Here is a 25,887-nt window from a genome sequence, read left to right on the forward strand (position 1 = left end):
ACAGATCTCCTTTCTCCTTCATTCAACCAATGATAATTGCCCACTAACTTTTTGTATTATTATTGAAGCTTTTTATTGAAAGAGATTTTAACTTCAGTCCAATGTCATATTTCCTCTGGGATTTTACCTTGGAGACATGATTTGAAAAATAAATGTTTCCTTTTTGTTTATCAATTATCCCAAATTATATTGGCAACTACAGTTTCTTGGTATAATAAAAAATGGTCAAAGTTAATAGTGTGAAAACGATTCTAAAGTTGCCTTGATAGTGTACTGTCTCCTGTCACTAAATTTATAACCTAACTACCATAATGTACCAGTTAATTAACATTAAAATAGCCCATAGACATAAACCACAATCACCATGAATATCCAGGAGCTCACACTTAGAAAGACAAGCTCCTACATCTAAATGCCTGCTCCAAAAACTACCAGCATGAACCTTTCAAAGAGAAAAACAATCATATAGTATTTTAAGAGGCTTAACATGTCATTTGGCAGAATAGCAATCTTACAGAGTCTTGGTTGGGAAGCAGAAACAAACCAATTCTAACCCATAAAGGCTTGAAGTTACGGGTTAGAATCAGTTTGTTTTTGCCAACTATTAGACTCAACTTCAACATTTTCCTAAAGAGCTTGCATTCTAATAATCACTGACTACATTAATAGACTCAGTTATCACTTATTTAAGATTTATATTTCAAACAGGTAATTAACAGATGTTTAATCATTAAAACAATAAACATTAACCTAGCCCAGTGCTCTGCATTAAACATCCCAATTAAGTTAAAAAACTAAAAGAATGTGGTACTTCTATATTCTGATCACAATATACTCTTAAGTAGGAAAAAGCAGGTTACATATAAAATAGTCTCTTTTAAGGAAAGTGTACATATTTATGTATTAAAATACGTATGCACGGAAGAGTCGGGCAGCATATATAATACTTGATGGTGGGGAAGGAGATGAGACTTAAAGAGACTTAACAGGCAATTCCCCTTTCTACTTGTCTTAATTCTTGGATGTTTAAAACAATAATGATGAATTACTTTAAAAATCAGAACTAAAACCCCTAATTTCCACTTCGAAAGAACATCTAATAGAATGAAACCTCCTGGCTTGCTGAATTGAAAAGAGTAATCCAAGGGTGAAGTGAGCACATGTAAAGAGAAATAGTCATGCAAGAACATAGGCATTCATCGCCAGTGGTACATTCAGTAGAGCTGTGGGCCCCTGCAGTGTGAAGGGATGGAAAGACTGGGCAGTCAGGGAAGGTGTGCCAGGAAAGGTGAAACTGCATCACGAAAGGCAAAGGGTCATCACAATTATGGGAGCCTGGAAAGACTCCAGTTGGCCATGCTCCATCCCTCCAGGCATCTGGGATAACCATCTCCTCTGACTGGGATACGCTTTCAGCAGAAATCCACGAGGCTCACTCCCTGGCTTGCTTCATGTCTTTGCTCAGATGTCACCTTATGGTTGGGCATACTCACCCTGGCACTCTGTCTAAAATGAAAGAAGCTGCCCACAACACTTTGGTCTCCCTTACTCTGTTCTATTTTTTTCCATAGCACTTATCACCATCTTAACTCTTGTGTAAATTAACTTATTCATCATATTTATGGTTTGTTTCCTACCACTAGAATGTAAGCTTCATAAGGCCATTGATTTTTCTGTTTTGTTTTACTATTGTATCTCCAGCAATCAGAACTATTGTTTGCAATATTATTATAATTGTTATCATTAGAAATAGTAGTTTTACTTTATTGTTGTGATCCTTCCTTTTCTTCGAGGCATAATTCAGGTTCAATAAATGGTTGTTGCAGGAATGAATGAATTGCTAAGGCTTAATTGAGGATGTATGTACTGTGCAGTATTCTAAGTGCTTTGTATTCACTTATTAAAGTTAGTGATACACATTTATTTCCCCTTCCATTTCCTCCTCACCCCACCTCTTGTATTACATTGCCCTTTACAGTCTTTTTATACTTGTTCATTTTCCTTTCCCACTGGACATTTTCAAACAATCTTTTATTTTTCTCTTCATCTTTATTAGCTACTTCCAGATTATCACTTTTACATTTGGCACCCACTTGCTAACCCTTTATATCAGCTCCGTACACACAAATACACATACATTACTCATCACCCCCATGCCAACCACCACCATCACCACTCCTACCATCACCACTACCACACCACCACCATCACCATCACTGTCACCACCACCATCACTACCACCATCCCCATCACAGCCATCACCACCTCTACCTCCACCATGATCACTTCTACCAGCACCTCCACCACCACTACCACCAGACCCATCACCACCTCTACCTCCATCACCATCACCACCATCATCACCTCTGTCTCCACTACCACTACCACCACCACCATCACTACCACCATCCCCACCACAGCCATCACCACCTCCACCACCATCACCACCACTACCAGCTCTACCTCCACGACCATCACCACCACTACCAGCTCTACCTCCACCACCATCACCACCATCATCACCTCTATCTCCACTACCACCATCACTACCACCATCCCCACCATAGCCATCACCACCTCCACTACCATCACCACCTCTACCTCCACCACCACTACCACCAGCACCATCACCACCTCTACCTCCACCACCATCATCACCTCTATCTCCACTACCACTACCACCAACACCATTACCACCATCACTACCTCTACCTCTGCCACCATCACCACCATCATCACCATCATCACCACCACCACCCCCATCACCACCACCATCACTACCACCATCCCCACCACAGCCATCACCATTTCTACCTCCACCACAGTCAACACCACTGTTATTAATACCACAACCACCATCACCACTACACCATCATCACCACCACTACCCATCAACATTACCACCACTGCCATCAAGAGGCAAGGGCAACCATATTTCTGACAAGGGAGAGAAGACTTGAAATCTTAGCTTTAAGGACTAGAAGATTTAAGGGAAAGCCCGAAAGCATGAATTAGCTTTAAATACGTAAGAGTGTTTTGTATTAATTTAGATTTCTCTTAGTTCAAGTGAAACAGTAGATGTCTAGAGTCTCTAATGAAGGTCAATTCTTATCATCCTTTTGAAGTTGAGAAGAAATTAGAAGAAAAGGAAGCTGAGAAAAAAGCAGCAGCTTCCCCGGCTGAGCTTCCACTTCCTACACCTCCCGCTCCTCCTCCTGAACCAGAAAAAGAGAAGGAAATTCGTCTTCATCATGTGCCTTCAAAAACTCCTACTGCAAAAGGAAAACCTCAATCAGGTGATTGACAGAATGATTTATAATCCTGTTTTTCAGTTTCTTAATTTTACTCAGTAAAGAATTATAAATTACAGTCTATCTACATTCAGACTTTGGGCAACTTCAATCATATGAAACAAGGCTTCACACTCAGATGGAGGTGGAAAAGCCCTTGGAGTAGCTAAACGCATAGTTGTTACAAAGCCCAGCTTCTTCACTGTGAGGATACAAGTCTGTTTGCTGAACTACGGAGTTAGATTTATGTAACGAGTAAGAACATCTTAGTAAAATAAGAATGAGTATAGCTGGTTTTCCACCAGAATAGGGGAACAAATTAACAGCAACCAATAGAACTAGAATTTATATGTAATTGCAAATCTTCAGGACTATGTGATTATAAAAGTACAGAAACACGCTCCTGCCATCTCAGTAAACATATATTTATGGACATAGAAATAAAGAGCCTAGATAGAGAACATTTTTAGTTTAAGTTTCTTCTAGATCCTTAACTGCTAAGGACCATAAGTCTAGCATTAAGTGGTCAACAGTGAATATAATGACAAAAGTGAAGTGCTTAATTGTTTAATGCATGATATTGGTAGAGTGTCAGTATCTATTTGTGTGTGTGTATAAAACAAATGAGGCTTTGGTTTCTAGTTTCAGCTTTATAAATGGCTGACTGTGCAGTTACACCATGTCTACCTAAGTATCTTCGATACTGTGTCATGACCACATTTCTAAACTCCATAGTCTTTCTGCTTCACGGAGATTTGAGATAGGTCTGAATTTTTAAAATTAAACTTATTCATATTAAACAAAAAAATTTGAAGACTTTAGTAAGATATTATGGTATATTAAAGACCATTTCACTCCAGGAAATTAGAACTTAACTACAGGCAAAATACACAAACCCTAAAAAATGCTTTTATCATGTCAACAATAAAACACAAAGACATGAATTAAATATATACCCTGTTCCCACTATCTCATTGGGAAATTAAAAAAACAATTCAGAGGTCTGGAGGAAAATGGAAATATTTAAAATGCTTTTTAGAACTGGGGAAGACAGGCCGAGCGTGGTGGCTCATCCCCGTAATCCCAGCACTTTGGATCACCAGCGATCAGGAGTTGAAAACCCGCCTAGCCAACATGGCAAAACCCCATCTCTACCAAAAATACAAACATTAGCTGGGCGTGGTGGCAGGCGCCTGTAATCCCAGCTGCTTGGGAGGCTGAGGCAGGAGAATTGCTTGAACCTGGGAGGCAGATGTTGCAGTGAGCCGAGATGGCGCCACTGCACTCCAGCCTGAGGGATAGAGTGAAACTCTGCCTCCAGAAAAAAAAAAAAAAAGAAAGAAAAAAAAGAAAAAGAACTGGGGAGACAGTTTTCACAGTGGGTCAGGTGAGCCTGGAATTATCTAATATGGTCCTTTAACCTATAGCTATGGCTCTGCAACTCTTGCTCCTCCTCAGCTTGCTCTAATCAAGAGTATCTATGTATTTGAGCCATTTCCTGAAACCTCTAGTCTCTAGTGCTTCTGATCAGGACCAGCTCAGTCTTTAAGTTTCTGAAGTTCGTTTGCTATTTTATAATTGTATTCTTGAATACTGTGCATTGAAGAAATAATAAATCTATTGTTGCTTTAAAGAGTGGTTGTACTTGTCTTTTTTTCCCCACCAAGGTCAGGGCTAGTGCCTGCTATTTAAGCATGTTTAGGAAGGTTAATCTCCAGAGTCCTAATTGCTGCCACCCGACCTCACTGTGATGGACATTGATGGGGCAGGAGAGCAGACAGCACTGCCCCTGCAGCTCAGGGAAGCTTGGTTAGGCAATTTGAGAGAGGAACATTTATCACAGGTTTTTAAAATTTTTTGTGTAAATAATTTACAAATTTTCCAAAATGGAACATTTTTAGAACTGAAAACCTGAGGCTTCTGAACATGCCCTACTCAAACATCTAATTACAATCTTCAGCAGAAGTTGAGATGAAAAGAGTAATTATTCACTAAAATCAAAACAAAATTTTTAAAAAGGGCTAGAGGAGGTGTAGTACATTGAATCCTAACAGTTATTTTGTTAAAAAAATTGTTCTATATTTTATTCAGTTCCATATTTTATATTTGCTTCCATTATACTTGGGATTAAATTTGAAAAACTCCATAGTTATGTTCCATTGAAGGATCTGTTGTCAAATGCAGTATCAATTGTCACTATTTAATTGAGAATTAGTTCTTAGTATGGCACAATAGAATAATACTACCTATACTTCTATTTAGGTTTTTGCTTCTTTCCCTCCCTCCCTCCCTCCCTCCCTTCCTTCCTTCCTTCTTTCCTTCCCTCCTTCCTTCCTTCCCTCCTTCCCTCCCTCCCTATCGTCCCCTCTCTTTCTTCCAAATTTAGTGGTCAACTATTTGGATTTTTAAACATTCATTTAGAGAGATTAACGAAGTCACTTGTCTTATTTCTATGGAATCTTGGTTGTCATGTCCATGATATTTAAATGTAAGTGAGATCTGCTAGGCATTTATACATTCTTATAACTATCACTTCTAAATACAAAAAAAAATAGGATAGAGGGAGTCTGTCTCCATCACAGGCATTTGAATTGCCATACTGGTTCATCTTTTAAAATGAAGAAAAAAATATAGCCCAGGACCAAGGGAGGAAAATAATTAATTTTGTTTGGTAAATAATGCAGAATGTAGTGAATTTTTTTTCAAGGAACAAACTCATTAATTGGGACATCTCTAGATCACCAGTTTTCCAATTTCTCCCTTCCAATATATTTCTGAACTATATCCCAGGGAATTTAAGATAAATATACTCACATCATTCTTCGCATTACAATTACAGTCAATGAAAAAATGTAGAAGTCACAAGGCAACCAAGCGTGTGACCAAGAAAAGTTCAAGGGTGCAACATATCAAAACAATGTGGTTATTTACCTCTTCTTCAAAGTGTTTGGCCATCATTTTTATTTTATTTTATTATTTCATTTATTTATTTATTTAATTTTTAGAGACAGGGTCTCACTATGTTGCCCAGGCCATACTCAAACTCCTGGGCTCAAGCGATCCTCTAGCCTCAACCTCATCAATAGCTGGGACTACAGGTACATGCCACTGTACCCGGCTTTGGCATCCTTTTTATTACAGATACAGTTGTCTTATTGTGTAGGCACATTCAATTGAAATAAATCCAAATACAGCCAGGTGCTTCAAATGGATTTGTGATTATCTTTTAAAAACACCACAGCTAGTTCCATTAAAGAGTTTATGATCAAATCCACTACCAAATGTTCATATTAAAGTTAGGACTTAACATCTCAATGTGACAGAATAATGCTGCTATTAGAGCTATCATTCCAGAAGTTTCAACCCATAGTCTGTCTTCAGGATAATTTTAACTCAAAGTTAAGAACAGAGCCATTTTATGCAGTTCACAAATGTAACTGTTTACCTATGGGAAATAGCATTAGCTTGCTTACAATCATATAGCCCAGGTTATTGAAGTAAATCATCAATGATTTTTGTGTGTTGAATTTTGTTTAGAAGCCCCGCATGGTAAGCAAGAATCTCTTCAGGAAGGAAAAGGGAAGAAAGGTGAAACCGCACTCAAAAGAAAAGGTACAGCAGATAAAAATAGATATAATTACATGTAATTCTGCATTTTATAACTATCTCAGTGCAAATAACTAGATTTGTATAGTAGTATACATTGACCACTTCTCTCAGACATTTGTAAATCATAAACCCTTGCCGAATATAGTCTCAAACTTTCTGCATCCTGGCACTGACCAGAGGCCCTGCTAAGAAAAGTGATGCTTGCAGGGATAATTTAGACAATATCTAATATGCAGAATATCCATTCATCAGAGATATTTTAACTATTATCCTTGGGCTAAGCTGTGCCATCAGAAAGCTACATACTGAAACAAGTTTTCTTGGACCCCTTATTGAATTTCCTTCACAGATAAGCACTTTGGTAAAAAATAAAATAAAAATCTTACATTACCTTAGAACATTCACAAAACTAAGAAAGTAACCTTGGTACAATACTGTTAAGTAAGTAGAACATTTAATTTTTACCATCTATTTTCAGTGGAACTCTTGAAGTTTTTGAGACCTGTCTACATTTTTTTTTTTTTGATAATCATTTAAACCAGTAATTTATAAACAATTAAAAATGTGAATTAGGGCTGGGCGCAGTGGCTTATGCCTGTAATTTCATCACTTTGGGAGGCTGAGAGGTGGGCAGATCCTGAGGTCAGGAGATCGAGACCGTCCTGGCCAACATGGTGAAACTCCATCTGTACTAAAAAAATACAAAAATTAGCTGGGCGTGGTGGCATGCACCTGTAGTCCCAGCTACTCGGGAGGCTGAGGCAGGAGAATCCCTTGAATCTGGGAGACACAGAGGTTGCAGTGAGTCAAGACTGTACCACTGCTCTCCAGCCTGGGTGACAGAGAAAGACAGATCTCAAAAAAAAAAAAAGTGTATATATATAAATATATATATATATATATGTTATATACATGAATTTGAATTAACAAATGTTTACAACTTGATGTAACTTCTTGGTGTAACTACATACTGGCAAAGGATTTTAATGATTTTACTTTGTTCTAATTTGTATTTCATGCAATGGACTTTAATTCTTATTACTTGTTTGAGTTTCTTCAGAAAATTCTTCAACCATCAAAGAGTAAAGAGAACCTTGCAAATATTTTAGAGAACTTTGAGTTACTTTCCCCACCCTCAAACCCACTCCCTGCTTTTTTAAAGAATCATAAATTCCCTGGAAAATGTATGTCATGCATATACCCTCAATAAGTAAACTTTTAAAAGCCTATTTATGAGGGCTGGTGACCCTTTTAGGGTATTTGGATGTGTACTCTGTAACTATTTTTTTAACAGTCAGGTACTTTTAAGTTATCTATCTGAGCATTAACAAGTTATTTTTGTTGATGTTGTTTTATTGAAAATTATTTTGACCTGACATTCGTATTTGGTATTTACTTTATATTTCTTTTCTCAGTATTGCAATTCCATGGCCTCAGTTCTGAAATGCAAGCTATTAAGTCCAGCTTGTTTTTAGGTTAGGTTGGTTTGTCTTTTGGGTTTATTTTTATGTATGTATGTATTTATTTATTTATTGTCCTCGACTACTTCCCTACTGCCCAGGTATCTTACAACTTAATCTGGTGGCATTGCATTGCTTGCCTTTTTCAGTTAATTATAAATGCCTATGGCTTTATCCATGCAACACTGTCTCTAAAATATCAGGCTTGCAAAGTTTTTCTTCTGCATAATGTTTGATTATGAAACAATAATGTTTGATTTTAAGTTGTTTCTTGTTTTGAAACAGGGTCTCACTCTGTTGCCCAGGCTGGAGTGCAGTGGTGTGATCATGGCTCATTGCAGCCTTCACCTCCTAGGATCAAGAAATCCTCCCATCCCAGCCTCCTGAGTAGCTGGGACAACAGGCATATGCCACCACGCCTGGCTAATTTTTGTATTTTTTGGTAGAGATGGGGTTTCAGCATGTTGCCCAAGCTGGTCTCAAACTCCTGGGCTCAAGCAGTCTCCCTGCCTCAGGCTTCCAAAGTGCTGGGATTACAGGCCTGAGCCATCACACCTGGCCAATTTTAAGCTTTTATAGAGTTATTTATTGTAAAGAATTTTGTTAAGAACAGTTTTTCTGAAGACCATGTTTTCACTCAAAACTCATTCATGACTTTCCTTGGTTTTCTAATTTAGTAGGCCAACTTTAATGTCCATTGAAATGAAATAAAACTTCCAGTTAAAAAAAAAAAAAGTCCTCCACAACTTAACATAGCAGTGGGGGTGAAACTTTTATTATACCAATAATAACCTGGTATTATATTTTCTGAAGGAATATTATGCCCACTACATCATTCAGTGGCCCCTGTATGAAATCCTAGGTGATAAATTTTGTTCAGAATCAAGGGACAGGAAAATGTCTCTTCCTCGACTAGATAATGGGCACCTCTAAATGAGAGCATTTTCCTTTGTGTTTTGGCTGAGAAGAAGTTCAGAAAAAAACTCATGGCTCAGGTTTAGTATCTATGCAAGGACCTAGATCTCCATGTCTGCCTTCTAATTCTTCTCCTGATTTTGAACTTCTACTTTAAGTTATATTTTTCCTGACCCTAGTTTCATTTATGTTCTTTTTTCTATTTTACTTTATTTCTGTGAAATAGGGGGATATAATTTCTAAAGTAATGGATAGTTGGTGAAAGAAAATCCCAGGCTCTAAAATGCTTATCAGTTAGATTCATATCGAAGCTGCTGTAGCAACCAATTAACTAAAGATTGAAACGCAATTATGGATGCATGCAATTTACTTCTTCCAGGTTCATTCAAGTGGCATTGTCATGAAGTATGTGTCTTTTTAAAATTGTTCATCACAAATTGCCAGTGCTATTGCAGTCCAAGAGTGTGTAATGTTCAAAATATAACGTGCTAAAATAGACGTTTGGACATTTAAATATACATAACCATGATTCTCACAGAGAATCTCACCCTTCTCTAATTATATGATATGATGGATTTATATAACTAGAGCTAACTGGTGAGTTAACACTGAGATAAAAGTTTTAGCTAAAATTTTAAGGACTATAATTTATACTTGGCTCTCACTTGTTTACTAATAGAATAATTTTCATATTTTACATTACTCATCCCTTTTTTCTCATCAGGATCAAAAAAGCAAATGAAACATCATTATAGAATCATCAAAAATAGAAATTAAAAAGACTTGTGTATATTAGGTACCAAAGCATCAAATTAGACATAATTAACACATGCTCTAAGAACATCCTTAATAAAAGCATACAGACTCCAAACAATTCATAAGCAAACACAAGTTCAACAGCAAAATACATACATTGGAGGCATGTAGCTAGCTCAAATTAACTACAAAGACTTCCAAATATTTTTTGCTTTTATTTTACCATTCTATTGCATTAAATAATATTTGAAATAGGTGAACTCTCAAGATTTAGACATTTTTATGTTACATATAAATAATGTGGTTTTGGACGTCCTTCCTGTGGAAGAAATGATTTTATTTCTTAATATTTGAAATTAATACCATTGCAGGTGAACACCAATTGTTCATCTGTTTATTTCACAGGCCATTTGATACCAATTATATTTGAAGTGCCTCTTAGTTGAGGAACCATCTATTTTTTTCCTTTCTTCAAACTTACTATTTCCTGCTGTCGATGTCTTTGATTCATTTATAATCTTCTCTGCATAGTAGATCAATCTCTACCCTTCTCCCTCCCAAATCTCGACACTGAGATGCCATTAACAATGGTATTTAGAGTGTTCTTAAAAAATATTTCACCTCCTCTTGAACCCATTTGCCACTGTCCCATTATGTTTCTTCATTAAACAATGGCTTTTCAAACATATAGCCTTACCCAGGAGAGATGTTAATTAGGAGCCAAATGAAGAAAGTTTTCAATAATCAACTAAATTCAGAAAATGACAAGTTACATCAAGTTAAAATGTTTTTAATTACAGGATTTTTTTTTTTTTTTTCTATAACAATGTGCATTTCAAAGGGAGCAGGAGACACCATATGTAATATCCCAGGGCATTCTGGCTGCAGAATTCTTCTCCCTTGGAGGAATATCTGTTGGGATCAGAGTTCTCTGGAACAAACACTTGGAAATAATGCCATCTTTAGTTCCGATGCTTTGCCACATGTATTAGTGTTAGTATTGTTCCAGTGTTTGCCTTCTGATTTGTCTTACAGGGTCAATTATTGTAGGTGCTACCAAGCCACTTAAAATAATAAATTTAGTATCAATGTTATGAGCATTAATGTCATAGGACTTTTCCTTAGTTCAGCTAAAGATGGGGTTCTTGTCCATCCCATGGCCATGAAAATTTAGGCTCACAAACGGTTTAAAGGGTGAGTAAAACAGGGTTTTATTGGGTGAAAAGGGAAAAAAAGAGGGAAACAGGGACTCTCGCAAGGTCAGAATCCCTCCACTGGAGCCCTTCCTGCCTGGCAGTTTGAATCCCTGTTTCCACACAGGAAAAGGAGGGGCCAGGCTCCTCCCCACCACAAATGGTGTGAACTTCCCAAGTCTCCACCTTAGTGGGCAGGCTGGTTGGAGTTTCTCCAGGGACCCCCTGCTACCTGGCTGTCTCATTCCCCTCTCTAAAGAAGTACATCTATCTAACTGTTTGTTGTTAGATTAAGGATAAGGACAAAGACGGATCTTAACTGCTTCCTGCTGACAGGGGTCGCTGCTTTGGGGAAATGGCAATCAGAGCTCCCTCAGAGGCCTATTTAAAGGTTCCCAGCAGAAGGGGCCATCGTCAGATGCTCCACTTGAATGACTATTTACAGTTTGATGGCCTGAAGGCAAGAGCAGACAAATGGAGTTATTAGAAAACATGTATCAAAACGAAATAAGGACAGCTCAAAAATTCTGAGGCCTTTTACCAGTTTGCACAGGGAGAGGGAGGCCAAACCCCAACTGGTTAAAAAAACTCTACTCTTTTGCTGGTATGTCAGGCTTCTGGGTTCCCTTCCCCTGAGCCCAATCCTAAGCCAACTAGTTTAAGGCTTGGGAAATAAACTCTTTCAAGTTTGTAGGATGCATCTGAGGGGAGTGTCCCATAGTACGGAGACACAATTACCTGTGAAGAGAGGGCAGAGGAGGAGAAAGAAAAAAGTAACACCTTTTCAAGGAGTCCCAGAGGGTCAGGATGCATTTGAAAGGGATACAGAATGAAGATGAATGGTCACCCATCTAGAAAGAGGGGAGCAGGCATTCCTGGTTTCTGTCTCTTCCTAGCAAATAACCAGGGTACATGAGGGAGAGGGAAGCGTGTCCACTTTCCCTCTTCCATACTTGCATCTGAGTGATTTTGGCAGGTCCCGCCATGAGTGCCAAAGCACCTTGCACCCATGAAGCAGGGAGGGCCTAGAGAATAGGAATTATCTGCTCTTACCCATGTATGCCTTATCTCCCCTGCTGCCAGTAGCCTTGGAGTTTCCTAGATATCATTTATGTCTGGATACTAACTTGACCTTTATCCATGAAACAGGAAGCTTGGGGTTGGCTTAATCGGCAGGAATCAGCCACTCTCAGCTTTGCTGTGCCTTTTAACCTCTGTTGTCATTTGCCCCTGAATTCCCTAGATCCAGTTTTCCTTCCTAGGGCTTTGACCCAAAACTTGGAATTGAGTTTGGTACAAAAATGTGCCTCAGGGAGTTGCATGGACTCCTTATCATAAGCCGAATGCTAAGGTGACACTGTGGAACTGAGTCCTCCTCCAACAAGGAAGAGGAAAAAATGTCTTGTGACATACCCAGATAACAGGTAGCTATAGTTATGCTTGCTAAGATTTGGGTGCATGGTGCTTGGGTTTGGTTAGCTGCCTTGGTCTTACTTTCCCAAAAAGGAAACCTCCGAGTGATGGGCATCCTATTTATTCCCATCACCTCGCAGGATTTGCAGGATAATTGCTTAGAACTAGAATATCCATTCAGGTTTTTATATTACTCATCCCTTTTGTTCTTTGTGACCTGGAGCCAGAAATTGCTGGTTGGTTCACAGGAGTAAGCAGGGTTAGTCTAAAATGTAGGTGAAAACTTAAAAACAACTAATGACTTTTGAATTTAACGACAAATGTATAAGTTTTGAAACATGATTTCTCTCTCGCCTGTCCTCATTTTTGTTAAAAAGTCATCACAGGACTGAATGGTTTGCAAAATAGATTTTAGTCTTACATTTGGCCTGATTATTTGCATAAAGTGCACCAATAATAATTATTTCATTATAGGCCTTTTGGATTGGTTTTGATGGAAGTCTGTTCCATAAGGAATCTCACATGAGACCTTTTAAAGCCAAGCCCAACCATGAGTTTGTATCCTCAAATACCTGTGAGGTGGATGGCCGTCTTCTCTTATGGTCCCAAGATAAACTTGGAGCTCCTGAACGTGTTAGAAAGTGGCATTAGTGACTTTTTTTTTTTTTTTTTTTTTTTTTTTTTTTTTTTTTTTTTTGAGTCTAGCTCTGTCGCCTAGGCTGGGATACAGCAGTGCAATCTTGACTCACCGCAAACTCTGCCTCCTGGGTTCAAGCGATTCTCCTGCCTCAGCCTCCCAAGTAGCTGCGATTACAGGCACATGCCACCACAGCCAGCTAATTTTTGTATTTTTAATAGAGACAGGGTTTCACTGTGTTGGCCAGGCTGGTCTCAAACTACTGACCTTATAGTCCACCCACTTCGACCTCCCAAAGTGCTGGGATTACAAGTGTGAGCCACCGCACCTGGCCAGAAAGTGATATTTTTTACTGACCACAGGTCAGGAACCCTGTACGGGGACTGCATAGATGAAAGTATGAGGCTAGTTTCCCCTCCGGGCTTTTATTGGCTCTGCAAGTAGAGATTTACTCCTTAAAGGGAAGCATACCCTTCCAGTCAAAGCCTTGGTAAAATAACCACTTTCTCCAATTGTGTCCTGTTGCAAAAGAAAAATGGATTTTTATTGCACTGATGCAAACAAGAATATTGCCATAAGAATACTCACAGATAGGTTCTAAATTCTGGAGGAACCAGGCAGAGAGAAACAAACATGCTCCAAATTTTGATCACAGGAGTATACCTTGCTTACTCCTTAATTATTAAAGGCCATAAATAGCTCAAAATAAGTTTCCGTGACTCTGAAAAACAAAATAAGGATCAACAATATTCCAAGCAAAAGTCAAAAAGGTTGCTTCAGCTTTCTGAGTTCAGTCCATTTAGTTCTTGCTTCACTTGATATTTATGAACATTTCAGCTGTTCATGAGTTCTGTACATTTTTTTATTCCAGTGTCACAGTCTCCAAAGTTATCAGAAACCTGTGTTTGAGAGCATCTATTAAAGTTCTATCGCTCATTATAAACCATCTTTGAAAAGGATTAAAACAGGACAGTTGTCTGTGGATAGCAAAATATCCAGGGTAGTTACAGCTAGAAATAAGATTGACAAAGAAGTTTGGTTTTCTCCATGGTTTTCAATAACTTAATGTAACAACCTTAATTATGATTGATAGCATAAACTTAGACATTAGAACTTTAGAAATTTTATACAATTTTGGAACATATATTAGCATTATTCACCAAGATATAACCTAAAGAAACTTGAGCATCATTTTGGCAATCCGACATACCTAAACCTGTCAAACAATCCTGTTTACCTTTCTGTTCTGGACACTTCAGGGGCCCTCTGAAGTATTCAAAAAGCCAGGTGCCAGTGAAGATAATTTTGATACTGAAGTTTGATTTTGGGAAGCCTTTTAAATATGTGTAAAGCACTTGATATTATTAAATAGAATTCCATATTGCCATAAACTATTTATTTTGCCAAAGTGATGACTCAGAAATTTTAAAGAAGCACAAACCTTTTATATCCCTTTACAAATTTTACCAAAGAGCAGATTAATGCCTTAGGAAAACCTTGTTATGCTTTTATTTCAGTGATCAATTTACAGGAAAACTGTATAATACCCTTTTTGGAATTTAGTCAATATGTTCACATAGAGAACCTTTTCTGCAAGATTACTTTCCACAATTATTGTACCACTTCGTTGAACCTTCAGCTTTTTCCTAATTTAATTCAATACAATCCTGTAACCCTAGGCAAAGTTTTACATTTCCATGCCTTCTTATAACCTTTTACTAAAAAACACATTTTACTGTTCTTACACACCTTGCATGAAAATCTATTTCTAATAGTTTCAATTAACTCCTATGAATTTTAACTTTAAGGTAAATCTTGGTGAGTTGCTTTAATTGTGTGCTAAGTGTAGCCAAGGTTTGCCTTCTTAATTAAGGGTGTGGTTAGTTCCATATGTGCCCAGACCTTACCAATTGTGAAGTCGCATGTCAACAAATAGTTCTCAAAACCCAAAAAGCAGTTTGTAACCTTAAAACACTTAGTAAACCTTGCATCTGACCTGGATTTTACCAATAGTCTTTCAGGCTGTTTTTACTTCTTAAAGATTAAAGTCACATGAACTGAAAGGTACTACAGCTTTTAACTTCCCTTAAAAAATGTATTTGATCCAAGTGCTTGTCTTTCTTTAGGTAAAATTAATTAGAGCCCTTTACACAGACATCACACACAGTACATACATAGACAGGCAGAAGAAAATCCAGTTGCTGGGTGGGGTCCTTTAAGAGACAGAGATAGGAAAACATGCAGACATTGAACCAGAGAGGGCTCATCCCCTAATGCAGTATTGCTACACAAAGCCTTGCCAAGTGGTTATGCCCCCAGGGTGTAAAGCAAGATGGAGGCTTTCAGCACAAACCATACAGACATGCAAAGCACACCAGATTGGCCACAGCCCAAGACTAGCCCCAGTCCAAGACTAGCCCAACAAATCCTTTTGCAGAATTAAAACTTTACAGAAAATATGAACAGTATTAGTTGAGGGGCCTGGCCTAGTAAAGGTCGGGGGAAACTTTAAAGGTTAACTGCTGACAAGATGGAGAAGAGGAAAGAAAAAAATAAAACAGTTTTAAAATGTCTAGGAAAGAGCCTCTTACTCTTATGCAAGTTGTTCCTCCACCAGGGTGATGCGTTCAATTACTGTCCAATGGAGTAAAACCCTTTGGCTGGGGAAGGGGAAGACTGTGGTGGTTTGTGGCTGGGAACCAGCCATCCAGCTGGTCAGGACCCTGGGACCATGCATCCCAGCCCTGGCATGGGGCAGGGAGCATTGGAGAGCTGATGTTTACCCATCTATCCAGTAAAAAGAAGGAAAAGGCCATGAAAAGACCTGGGATTCATGGGGGTTGGGAGCTTGGTTTCCCCCACCCTCAGAAGTCCAAGGATGAAAAGGCTTAGAAGCAACAGTGAGCGGTTTTGAGTCCCCATTTCACTCACTGCTTCTCAAGTCCCACGTTGGGTGCCAAAAATGTTGCAAGACTTTTCCTTGGTTCAGCTAAAGATGGGGTTCTTGTCTGCCCACAACCATGAAAATTTAGGCTCACAGATGGTTTAAAGGGTGAGTAAAGCAAGGTTTTACTGGGTTAAAACAGAAAAAGGGGGAAACAGGAACTATTGCAAGGCCAGAGTCCCTCTGCTAGAGCACCTCCTGCCTGGCAGTTTGAATCCCAGATTCCACACAGGAGAAAGAGGGGCCAGGCTCCTCCCCACCACAGATGCCATGAACTTCCCAAGTCTCGACCCCAGTAAGTAGGCTGGTCCAGGGATCCCCTCCCACCTGGCTGTCTCATTAATGCCATTTAATGTGAAGGATCTGGAAGAACAGAGGAAAAAAGACAAAAGTGAAAGGAAATTGAAATAACTAGATCATCTATGAGAGCAGAGACTCTTAAAGTATGGTTTTGGGACCAGCAGTATCTGCATCTGCATAACCTGGAAAATTGTTAGAAATATAGATACTAAATCTGAAACTCCAGGAGTGGCGCCTAGCAGTTTTGTGTTTTAACAAGCCCACTAGAGGATTCTGATGATCATTAACATTTGAGAACTACTTTACTGGAGCCCAAGGCTTACTGCTCTATTGCAGCCACTGGAAAATCAGAAACATTCAATGATTTCTGGTGTATTATTTATAATATACCTCTTCCTTCAAATATTGAAGTTAGATTACAATGAAAAAACATGTTTATAATAATGCTGTTGAAATACAAATAAAAATCCAAAGCCCTTAAATGAGGAAATTAGCACATTCAGCTCAAAGACACAATGCTTATTGTGATGACTCATTAATCAGAACAACCTGACAAACAAGGTGATGAAGGAAGTATGATGTGTTTAAGGATTAATTTCTAAAATAGATTTTTATCGCCTGAGACCTTTAACAGAGGACAATATGTCAATATGTGGCACAATATGCAAGGTCATCATAGACTTATAGCAAATGCAAAATACATTGGGTTTCATTGGAAGGTTGATGCCACGCATACAAAAGCTGGCAATTTATGATTGATCATGGTTCTGGTAGTGAAATTCAGCCATAGTCATCTTTTATAATACAATTTATAAGCATAATAACAAACTACCTCTTATGGAGTACCTTTTATGCACCAGGCACTACACAAGATAATTTACATGTACAATGTCATTAAGTTCTCACAATCATCTATGAAGTAGAAATTATTATTTTACCATGTCAAAGATGAGGAAATTGACAGTCAAAATGAATAAAGAAGTGTTTTGTTAAGAACTGTTAACCTATGAGGAGAAAACAAAAAAGAGCCTCTTCACTCTTTGGAGAATATTATCTACCCTCCCACATTAATTTGCACACTAAATTGCTCATAACTTCCCTGGATTTTGCCTCAATGATGTTACAATTGTTTAAATAAATTAAATAAATACTATTTATGCTCTTAAGTACGAGTCTTTTAATGAATCTGTTTATCAGACTGTAGTTTAAAAAATTTTACCAGAAATTTACCAAAAAGAAAATTGGTATGCAAAATAAATAAAATAATCTTAAAATCAACGAGCCAAGTAAATAGTAGTGTGAATCAAAAGAACATTTGAATGAATCAAAAGAACATTTATCAATATGAAATACATCAATAGACACTAAAAGGCAATGAGATATGACAATCAAAAGCATGGAGTCTATAGCCACCCTGCCTAGACTGAAATTCTAGCTCTGCCATTTACCATATATGGGTTGCTTCTGGCAAGTTACTGTACCTTAATATGCCTCAATTTCCTCATCTGTGAAATGGAGTAATAGGAGTATCTACTCATGTGGCTGTTATAAAGAATAAGTAAATGTGCAAAAAAGTAAATAGTACAGGGTCTGGCCTAGAATAAACTGTAAATAAATATGGACTATTATTATTGGCCCCAGACCAAGTTACTAAAGACAGTGGGCAGAAAGGGGAATCCTTTGCAAAGCTGACCTGGAGAGTTCCCTCTTATCACTGATTATAAAGATGCTAAAATTAGGTTTTATAAGCAACCCTGGATAACCAGTCTCATTACTTTATAGTCATCCACATTCTGTATCTCCAGCTCTACACAGAGTAACAGCATAAATTTTAGGACAGTAAGCAGAGAAAGCTTTCCCTCCATGAGCTTTTTCAGAATAGTTTTTCAACAGTGAGTTCTGAGAACACATGCTCAGTCTCTGGCTCCTTGCTTAACACTGGACCTCTTCTCTTCCTGGTCATGTTGCTTCAGTCTGGTCCATTTCTGAGCTAAAATTTTCATCTTATCTAATACACTCTAAATCTCCACTTTGATTGCCATTGTTGGCAGCCCAGGCAGCCATTAGCACTGTTAACAAAAAGATGGTTTTTGCTGAACATGGTTGACCCCCAAGGCAATAAGAAAGCCATCACTGTTAATTGATCTGGTTTCTATCTAGTGAAGCTGTTAATTAAATTAAGTCCTAGAGGACATATTTTGCAACAGAAAAGTAAAAATAATGCCTTTCTTAAAAGAAAACAACAACAACAAAAAAAAAAAACACATAAAGCGGACTTTCCCTATCTTTTCCTCCCTCCTACAATTCTCACATCCCAATCCTTTCACCTCCCTGAGGAAGGCCAATTTAATTTGAAAGTGTTTGGTTTTCCTAATGCCCTCTCATCAATTGATCCTCTTATCTTAGAATTAACTATTTACTTTCTTAGTTGGAAATTTTGGTTCCAGCTCTTGACTTTTAATTACTCAGACCTTCACTGAGTTCCTATTATTATCTCTTTGCTCAAACCTACTAATCTGTCACTTTGTCTTTGATTGTTTCTTTATTTATAACATTGATTTTTAAAATCCAGTGTTCTAAAATTGAATTTCACTTTTTACTGCATTTTATTTTTATTTATATTCATTGTAGTGCGGTGGGTTTCTGTGTGATACTATCAGGTTCTTAACAACAAAAAAATTGGTAATATGTACCTTTACCATATGCTAATCCATAGATTATTTTCCAAACCTTTCATCCATGAGCATGAGGAATAGTTATACTGAGGACTCAGTGATCCAACTCTACAAGTGAAAGCAAACATCTCATTAGAAAATGAAGCCTTCATATGGTTGCATGGAGGATACTTTAAAAGTAATGCTGCTTGTTACATTTAAGATGCTGGTAAAAGATTTTGTTCAAAAGTGAATATTCACTAACGCACAGATACATTTTTATTTGTTCAAATATTTGGCTCTTCAGCATTTTCATTGTGAAAAGTTACACAAAAGTTGTATAGAATCAAAGCACAATAGTCCAGAAATATTCCCTGACTCAGTTTTCACTGGATGATCATGATGTTTAAGAAAAGAAAAAGAAATTCATTCCAGTCTCTAATTTATCATTACCAAATTCTTCTTCTTAGGAATTTTGCTTAGAGAAATTCATTTTAAATTGGTCATAGAGTTATCATTTGTACTTCACCAGAGATTCAGGTCAAAGGAAAATCATTATATAGAAAAATACAGCAAATTGTGAAAATTGTCAGTTACTGCCTAAACAAAGACTCTCTTAAATTTTTCTAAATTTTATATAATTCAGATATAACTTCAGATCTACAGATAATAGATACTGTTTTTAAATATATAAGTAGAGATCACCTAAACTGCCCACAAGATATAATTAACAATTTCTCCTCTACTTATAATCCGCTTATTTTTAACTAACATAAAAGTGGAAGATGTATTTGTTTTTCTAAACAGCATTATCTTTAAATAATACTCATTAAAGAAATACATTTTGGAGGAAGAAAGTGCTCCTAGTTCTACAGGTGTCTGTAAACTGCATCTAAAAATTTCAATAATTAATCTAAAGGTAAGTGGAATTTTAAATGGAGTGAATTTCCAAACTGTAATAACTTGATCTTTTCTGGGAATATTAGTGCTCTCTGAGTTAAGGACCAAAGTTGTTCATACCATAGGGTACCACTTAACAGATCTAGATTCCCCTCTTGATGCCATTAGGGAAAGGGAAGTGAATGTCCTTTTTGGATTCTGAATTGAAAATGAGACCTCCTCTTTCTTGTTTTCTTCCCAAGCATCCCCCGCTTTCCTCCCCTCGCCTCCCCTTCCTTTCCTTCCCTTTCTTTTCCTTTCTCTTTCTCTCATGCCTTGATTCTGCCAGGCTTATGGCACAGCAATTACCTTCATCTTTATTCCCTAACTGTAGCAAGAAATATAGTTTCCCCACAGAAACCCTGTGTCATGTGCAGAGAATGTTCAGGGGCTACAACAGCTCCTCTTCTCCTCCCCTGCATCACTCACCTACTCCAGCTGACTCTTAAAATATCCTCCTTTCTCTCTGCCCTCTTACCTGGTCTCCAAGGGATACCAAGAGCACCACTCATGTTCTAGCTACCTTCTTTCTCATTCAGCGTGGAGAGTTTAATTTGTCAGTTTTTGAAATAGTAAGTGAAATACACTTTGTTCTAGAGTCTAAACTTTATAAAAGTCACATGTTCATTATGAAAGCAAGAACAGAGATGAAAATAAAATATCAAATATATTAGCCACTTGGATAGGTTGGATTGCTTTAAGACATTTACTATTATTAATATTATTGGTTAATTTGGGGGCTGTGGAGAATAAGAATTTTTTGGAAGACTCCTCAAAAAAGCTTAAAAAGTAGTTAATAAATCACCTGAAGTCCATGGCAATTATAGATGTATTCATCCACCAGAATTCTGTCCCATTCATTTACTTGTATTGAAACAATTTGATATGCATGTTTAAGGTTCTCCTAAAGGAAAATCATCAGGAGGCAAAGCACCAGTAAAGAAATCACCTGCTGACTCTACAGACACATCACCTGTTGCAATAGTGCTGCAGACACCTAAGCCAGGATCAGAAGAATGGGTCTATGTGAATGAACCAGTTCCTGAGGTATGGCCATTTAGAATCAAGCTGGTAGAATTCATTCTTTCTCCTGCATATAGTAAGATTCATGCTGTCATTTGCAACATCCTGAAGGTCTTTTACAGCAGGTAATATATATTTACCCATCAAAAAGCTGAGATTTTTTTTAGAGACTACTCAATGACCCATATCTCATCCTTTCTCCTACTTGAGTTTCTGAGTCATGCTTTGAACTGCTATTGAGTGCTAAAATCGGGGGAACAAATGGGTTCTGTGAGGAACAATTTTCTTCTCAAGAACACACAGAGATGCAGATTCCTGGAAGAATGACTTCCCCAGAACACATATCCAGCAAATTTCTAGCCTTCTATTCATGTTTTAATACCCCCATCATAATGCTTTTAAAAGAAGTTTAATCTTTGACTTTTTAGAAGTAGAAGAATATTTTTGAAGCTAACTAAACCCATTAAAGAACAGACAGCTATCTGACCTGGGAACGTTAATGGGTGTGCTGGTGTAAGGCAAGGAGATGTCCCAGGGTAGCGCTGGAAGCTCCGCCCAGCTCAACTCGCAAGGCCCGGTTGCCATCTACCATTTTTGGTTGCTTTAAGAGATGAATTCTCAGAAAGTCCACACAGTGGTCCTTCCTTTAAAACTTTTTAAATGGCAAAGAGCTTTTTAAAAGACAAGGTCTCCTTCTCCCTCATTCCAGTCCCCAATGATCTCTTACTCTGATGAACTCAGCAGCAACCATCTGTGCCAGGCATTTGAGACCCAATTATGAAATGCAGCAATTGTGGTGTTGCTGTTATTATTGAGCTTTCCTAGGGATATGTCTTCTCTCCCAATTAAATTATAAACTCTTTGACGAGGGTAGGAACATGGAATAATTCACTGTATTCAACACAAACACAGTACAGAGTATGTAACTTGATAGGTTTCTAATTGATTAATTAGCACTGAGAGTGAAATTAGAACAGAAAATATTTAAAATTGAGAATACTAAATGATGTAATTATGGAGATATGTAATTGACCTCACTCAGCCAAACAGAAGCTACTTTAATATATATTAATATTAATATATATGTAGGTTCAAAAAACCATAGAAGCAAGACATAGAAGTGGGTGTTAGCAATGAGATAAAATTAAAATGATACAATATGGTAAGTGATGGGGAGTGTGGGGCAAAAACACCTAAATTCATTCCTTAACTCCAAAACTTGAAGCCGTTGAAAGAAATAAATCTATAGAGGACAAGAGAGAAATAAAAAACGGGAATTTTTTTAAAACAAAATTAACATTGAAATATGGCACCAGCTCCAAGTAGATCTTCTAGCACCCAGGATTCAATGGAAAACATGATAATTTGAGAAGAGTAGAATAAAAGACTATTTACAAATGTGTAGGCAATAAGTATGGCAACCTACAAGGATAAGATTATTCCCTCCCCTCCAACAAGTGACAGCTTGGGGGTCACTAAGGCCCCTAGGCTGAGGAGGTGCAGAAAGAGAGTAGATCCTTGGGCCTCAAGAGAACTTCTGCACTTAGAGGGCCATCTGACAGGAGCTGTGGCCTTCTGGAGAGGGATGCAGTGTGACCCCCAAACAGGAGCAGAAGAATACTCTGGCCAAGAAGATGGAGGGCCAGGGAGTTTCCTGAAGTAGCTTACATACATTAGCCTCCCCAGCCACTAAGCAAAGTGAAGGAAACTGATGTAGAGGGACATGGAAGATGTGTAGCACTCACCTCTCATTTCCTAAGTAAGGTCAGGTAGCAAACACATTTTGCTACAGCAAAACAGGCCCAGTCTAGTTCTTTTCCACTCTGGACTCCCCACATGTGAACTGCCGAGTTTACCTGCTGATATGGTTCAGCTTTGTCCCTACCCAAATCTCAACTTGAATTGTATCTCCCAGAATTCCCACATGTTGTGGGAGAGACTCGGGGGAGATCATTGAATCATAGGGGCCAGTCTTTATTGTGCTGTTCTCGTGATAGTGAACAAGTCTTACGAGATCTGATGGGCTTAACAGGGGTTTCCGCTTTTGCTTCTTCCTCATTTTCTCTTGCCGCTGCCATGTAAAAAGTGTCTTTCACCTCACACCATGACTCTGAGGCCTCCCCAGCCATGTGGAACTGGAAGTCCAGTTAAACCTCTTTTTCTTTCCAGTCTCAAGTATGTCTTTATCAGCTGCATGAAAACGGACTAATACACCTGGCAAGGAAGAGGAAGACAGATGCCCAGTTCAACTTGGATTTCAGTTAAACAACAAATTTAACTGAGAATCCTGTACTTTATCTGGTAACTCTGTTTCCAGACCTTCTCAGGGCCCCAGGTCAACCTTACTTCAGCAGACAAATGGAGGGAGAGAGATCGAAAAGAGAGGCTGCTTCCATATAGCATTCAGGTAGCAGCCAAATGTGAGGAAAACCTGGGATCTCTTCCCTTTGCCAGCCACAAAGGAAGGTGCAGAAAGAGCACAGAAGGCAATTAGAGTGAGAGGTCTTTGCTTCCATCCTGTGGAGTCACAAGAACAGACTCCCAAGGCCAGGACCCCATGAAAGAGGCAGCCATGCCTCTGGCCATGTGGCCCACTTAGTGCCCTCACTCACATTCAACCAACCTGTAGCAACACTCCTCCCTGAAACTGTGCCCAGGGTCCACAGGGCCATGTGTGCTGGGTTTGGAAACCTGTCCTCCTTCAGGAGGCTGACAGACATAGGACTCTACTGCCAGACATGTAACTCAGATTAAAGCAGAGCTTTTGATCAATTCTCTACTGGCCTTGCTGACAATTTTCAACATTCAAAATATAGAGGGGTCTATGCTTCGAATTTAGTACTGACTAACAAATATGGACAGTTAGATAAATGGAAATGATCAATAATTTAGGAGACAGTACTAATAAGGGAGGTGTAATAGTAAAGGAAGGATCTGGCAGAACATAAGAAATATGTGCCCTAGTTATCAGAAAAGCATATTTCAAACCTATAGTGAAATCATAATCAACCTTTAAAGGGGAATAAGGCTCTAAGAGAAGTGGATGGGCTCAAATAAGAAGAAAATTTGCCCTTAAAATCCCAATTATGTACCAAAGAAACTAATGTGATCCCAGGGCATTTTACAGGGGAAAGAGGCGATAGTGGGGAGGTACTCAAAAAATTTGAGAGAATTATAAAAGGATAGGAATTTAGTAAGTGTCTAGCCCATCATAGGCACTCAAATGTTGAAAAAATACAGTCAAGTGTATGTGTGGATGTCTCTGCCAAAATACCAAAAATAAAAAGATTTTATAGTTACATTGTCTAAGAAGATAATAGAAGACTGAAAATGGAAACCCAGCTTGGGTAACCTGAAATCATCTTAAATGAGAAAAGAAATGAAGTCAAATTAATTAATGGTAGTAATAAGGTTTTGTGAGTCCCAAAGACTTGGTGGACCCTCTTTAAGAAAAGAAGCACAAAATTGCAGATACAGAATCAGTCATGAAGTGAATATTTATTTAGAACTGATTTGTATTCAATTAAGAAATATTTTTATAACTGGAAGAAACAGACAAGCACCACAAACACTTTTTAGGTGCCCAGTACCCCTCTGTTATTCTTTATCTTTGCAGGCCTTTACATGTGACAATGATTTTGTAAACTCATTTTCCTGCAGAGAGAACAGAAAGATAATTGAGGCTTCCCTCTAGCAAGGTTCATTGAATTTTTTAGTGTTGATAATTAGAACATTTTCTTTTAGCTTCATAACTCATTATGGAAGGAAATGTGACAGAGAGGAAGTCAAATTGGAAAAAGGCAGAAGACCTGACCAGTGGTACTTGAAGATGAATCTATCTGTTGCTTGTGTGAGCAAATTACTACGCTCCTCTCAGAAACTTGGACAATGCCTGTATAAAGTGAGGGTCTCTGAAACTTCAGAGAATACTGCCTTGGTTACTAAATTCCTACTATGATTTTGTGTTCTCTAACAAAGGGAAAACCATTTAATTGGAAAGTACAGCTCTGAGCCCCTCATTACATCATGAAAGTACAAGTTCCCAGACCCCAGAAAAATTACATCTCAGGGGCTGGAAGAACCTACAGATATTACATTATCCATGACTCACAGAAGTCACAGAGGGTACAGGGGATTCCAGAAAACTAGATGCAGGCAAATGCCTAAATGCTTAAGAAAAGTCAGTGGGACTTAGTAACATACAGACCAATAATGTATACATTAATTATTGTTGTAATTTAAGAGCAAATTATTAAACACATTACTTTTGAGCACTAATCAAATATAGAGATGATCATTTGGAGCCTGCACAGCAAGAATAACTCCTGTTGAGCAGACCCATTCCTGCTCTAGCCTTGAGAGCAAAGCTGGATATGTGGATCAGGGAGTAAGAGAAAGAGAGAAAGAGCCCTCAATCACGTAACCTTTTTTACAGTATATTGTCATAATTGTTCTATTTTATTATTGTTGTTAATATTTTACTGTGCCTGATTATAAATTAAATTATATCATAGGAATGTATGCATAAGAAAAAACATAGTACACATAGTACAATCCGTTCCCGCATTCTGTCCCTTCCTCCCTCTTTCCCTATGTCATTGCCTTCCTTCAAGCCAGTCTCTGCTATAAGAAAAATAGTGAGAATGTAGTCTTTCCTTCTCCAAAGAGGATAGCAAGGACTCAGTGGAAATTACAGAAAGACGAATTTCTGCTCAACAGAAGAAAAAGTTTTCCAGTAACATGAGTTGTGAACA

The 25,887-nt window shown here is 38.0% G+C and overlaps 1 protein-coding gene across 1 annotated transcript in view; it reads left to right on the top strand.

Moving 5' to 3' along the window:
* The window catches only part of SPEF2 (sperm flagellar 2), a 204,192-nt gene that overhangs the window by 103,126 nt on the left and 75,179 nt on the right, over nucleotides 1–25,887 (top strand). The window contains exons 19-21 of the mRNA XM_010362911.2: nucleotides 3,126–3,296; nucleotides 6,828–6,902; nucleotides 21,009–21,157. Of these exons, the coding sequence (XP_010361213.1) occupies nucleotides 3,126–3,296; nucleotides 6,828–6,902; nucleotides 21,009–21,157 (395 nt within the window). The remainder of the gene's footprint in view (nucleotides 1–3,125; nucleotides 3,297–6,827; nucleotides 6,903–21,008; nucleotides 21,158–25,887) is intronic.

This window comes from Rhinopithecus roxellana, chromosome 3, assembly GCF_007565055.1.
Source record: "Rhinopithecus roxellana isolate Shanxi Qingling chromosome 3, ASM756505v1, whole genome shotgun sequence".
Classification (NCBI taxonomy): domain Eukaryota; kingdom Metazoa; phylum Chordata; class Mammalia; order Primates; family Cercopithecidae; genus Rhinopithecus; species Rhinopithecus roxellana.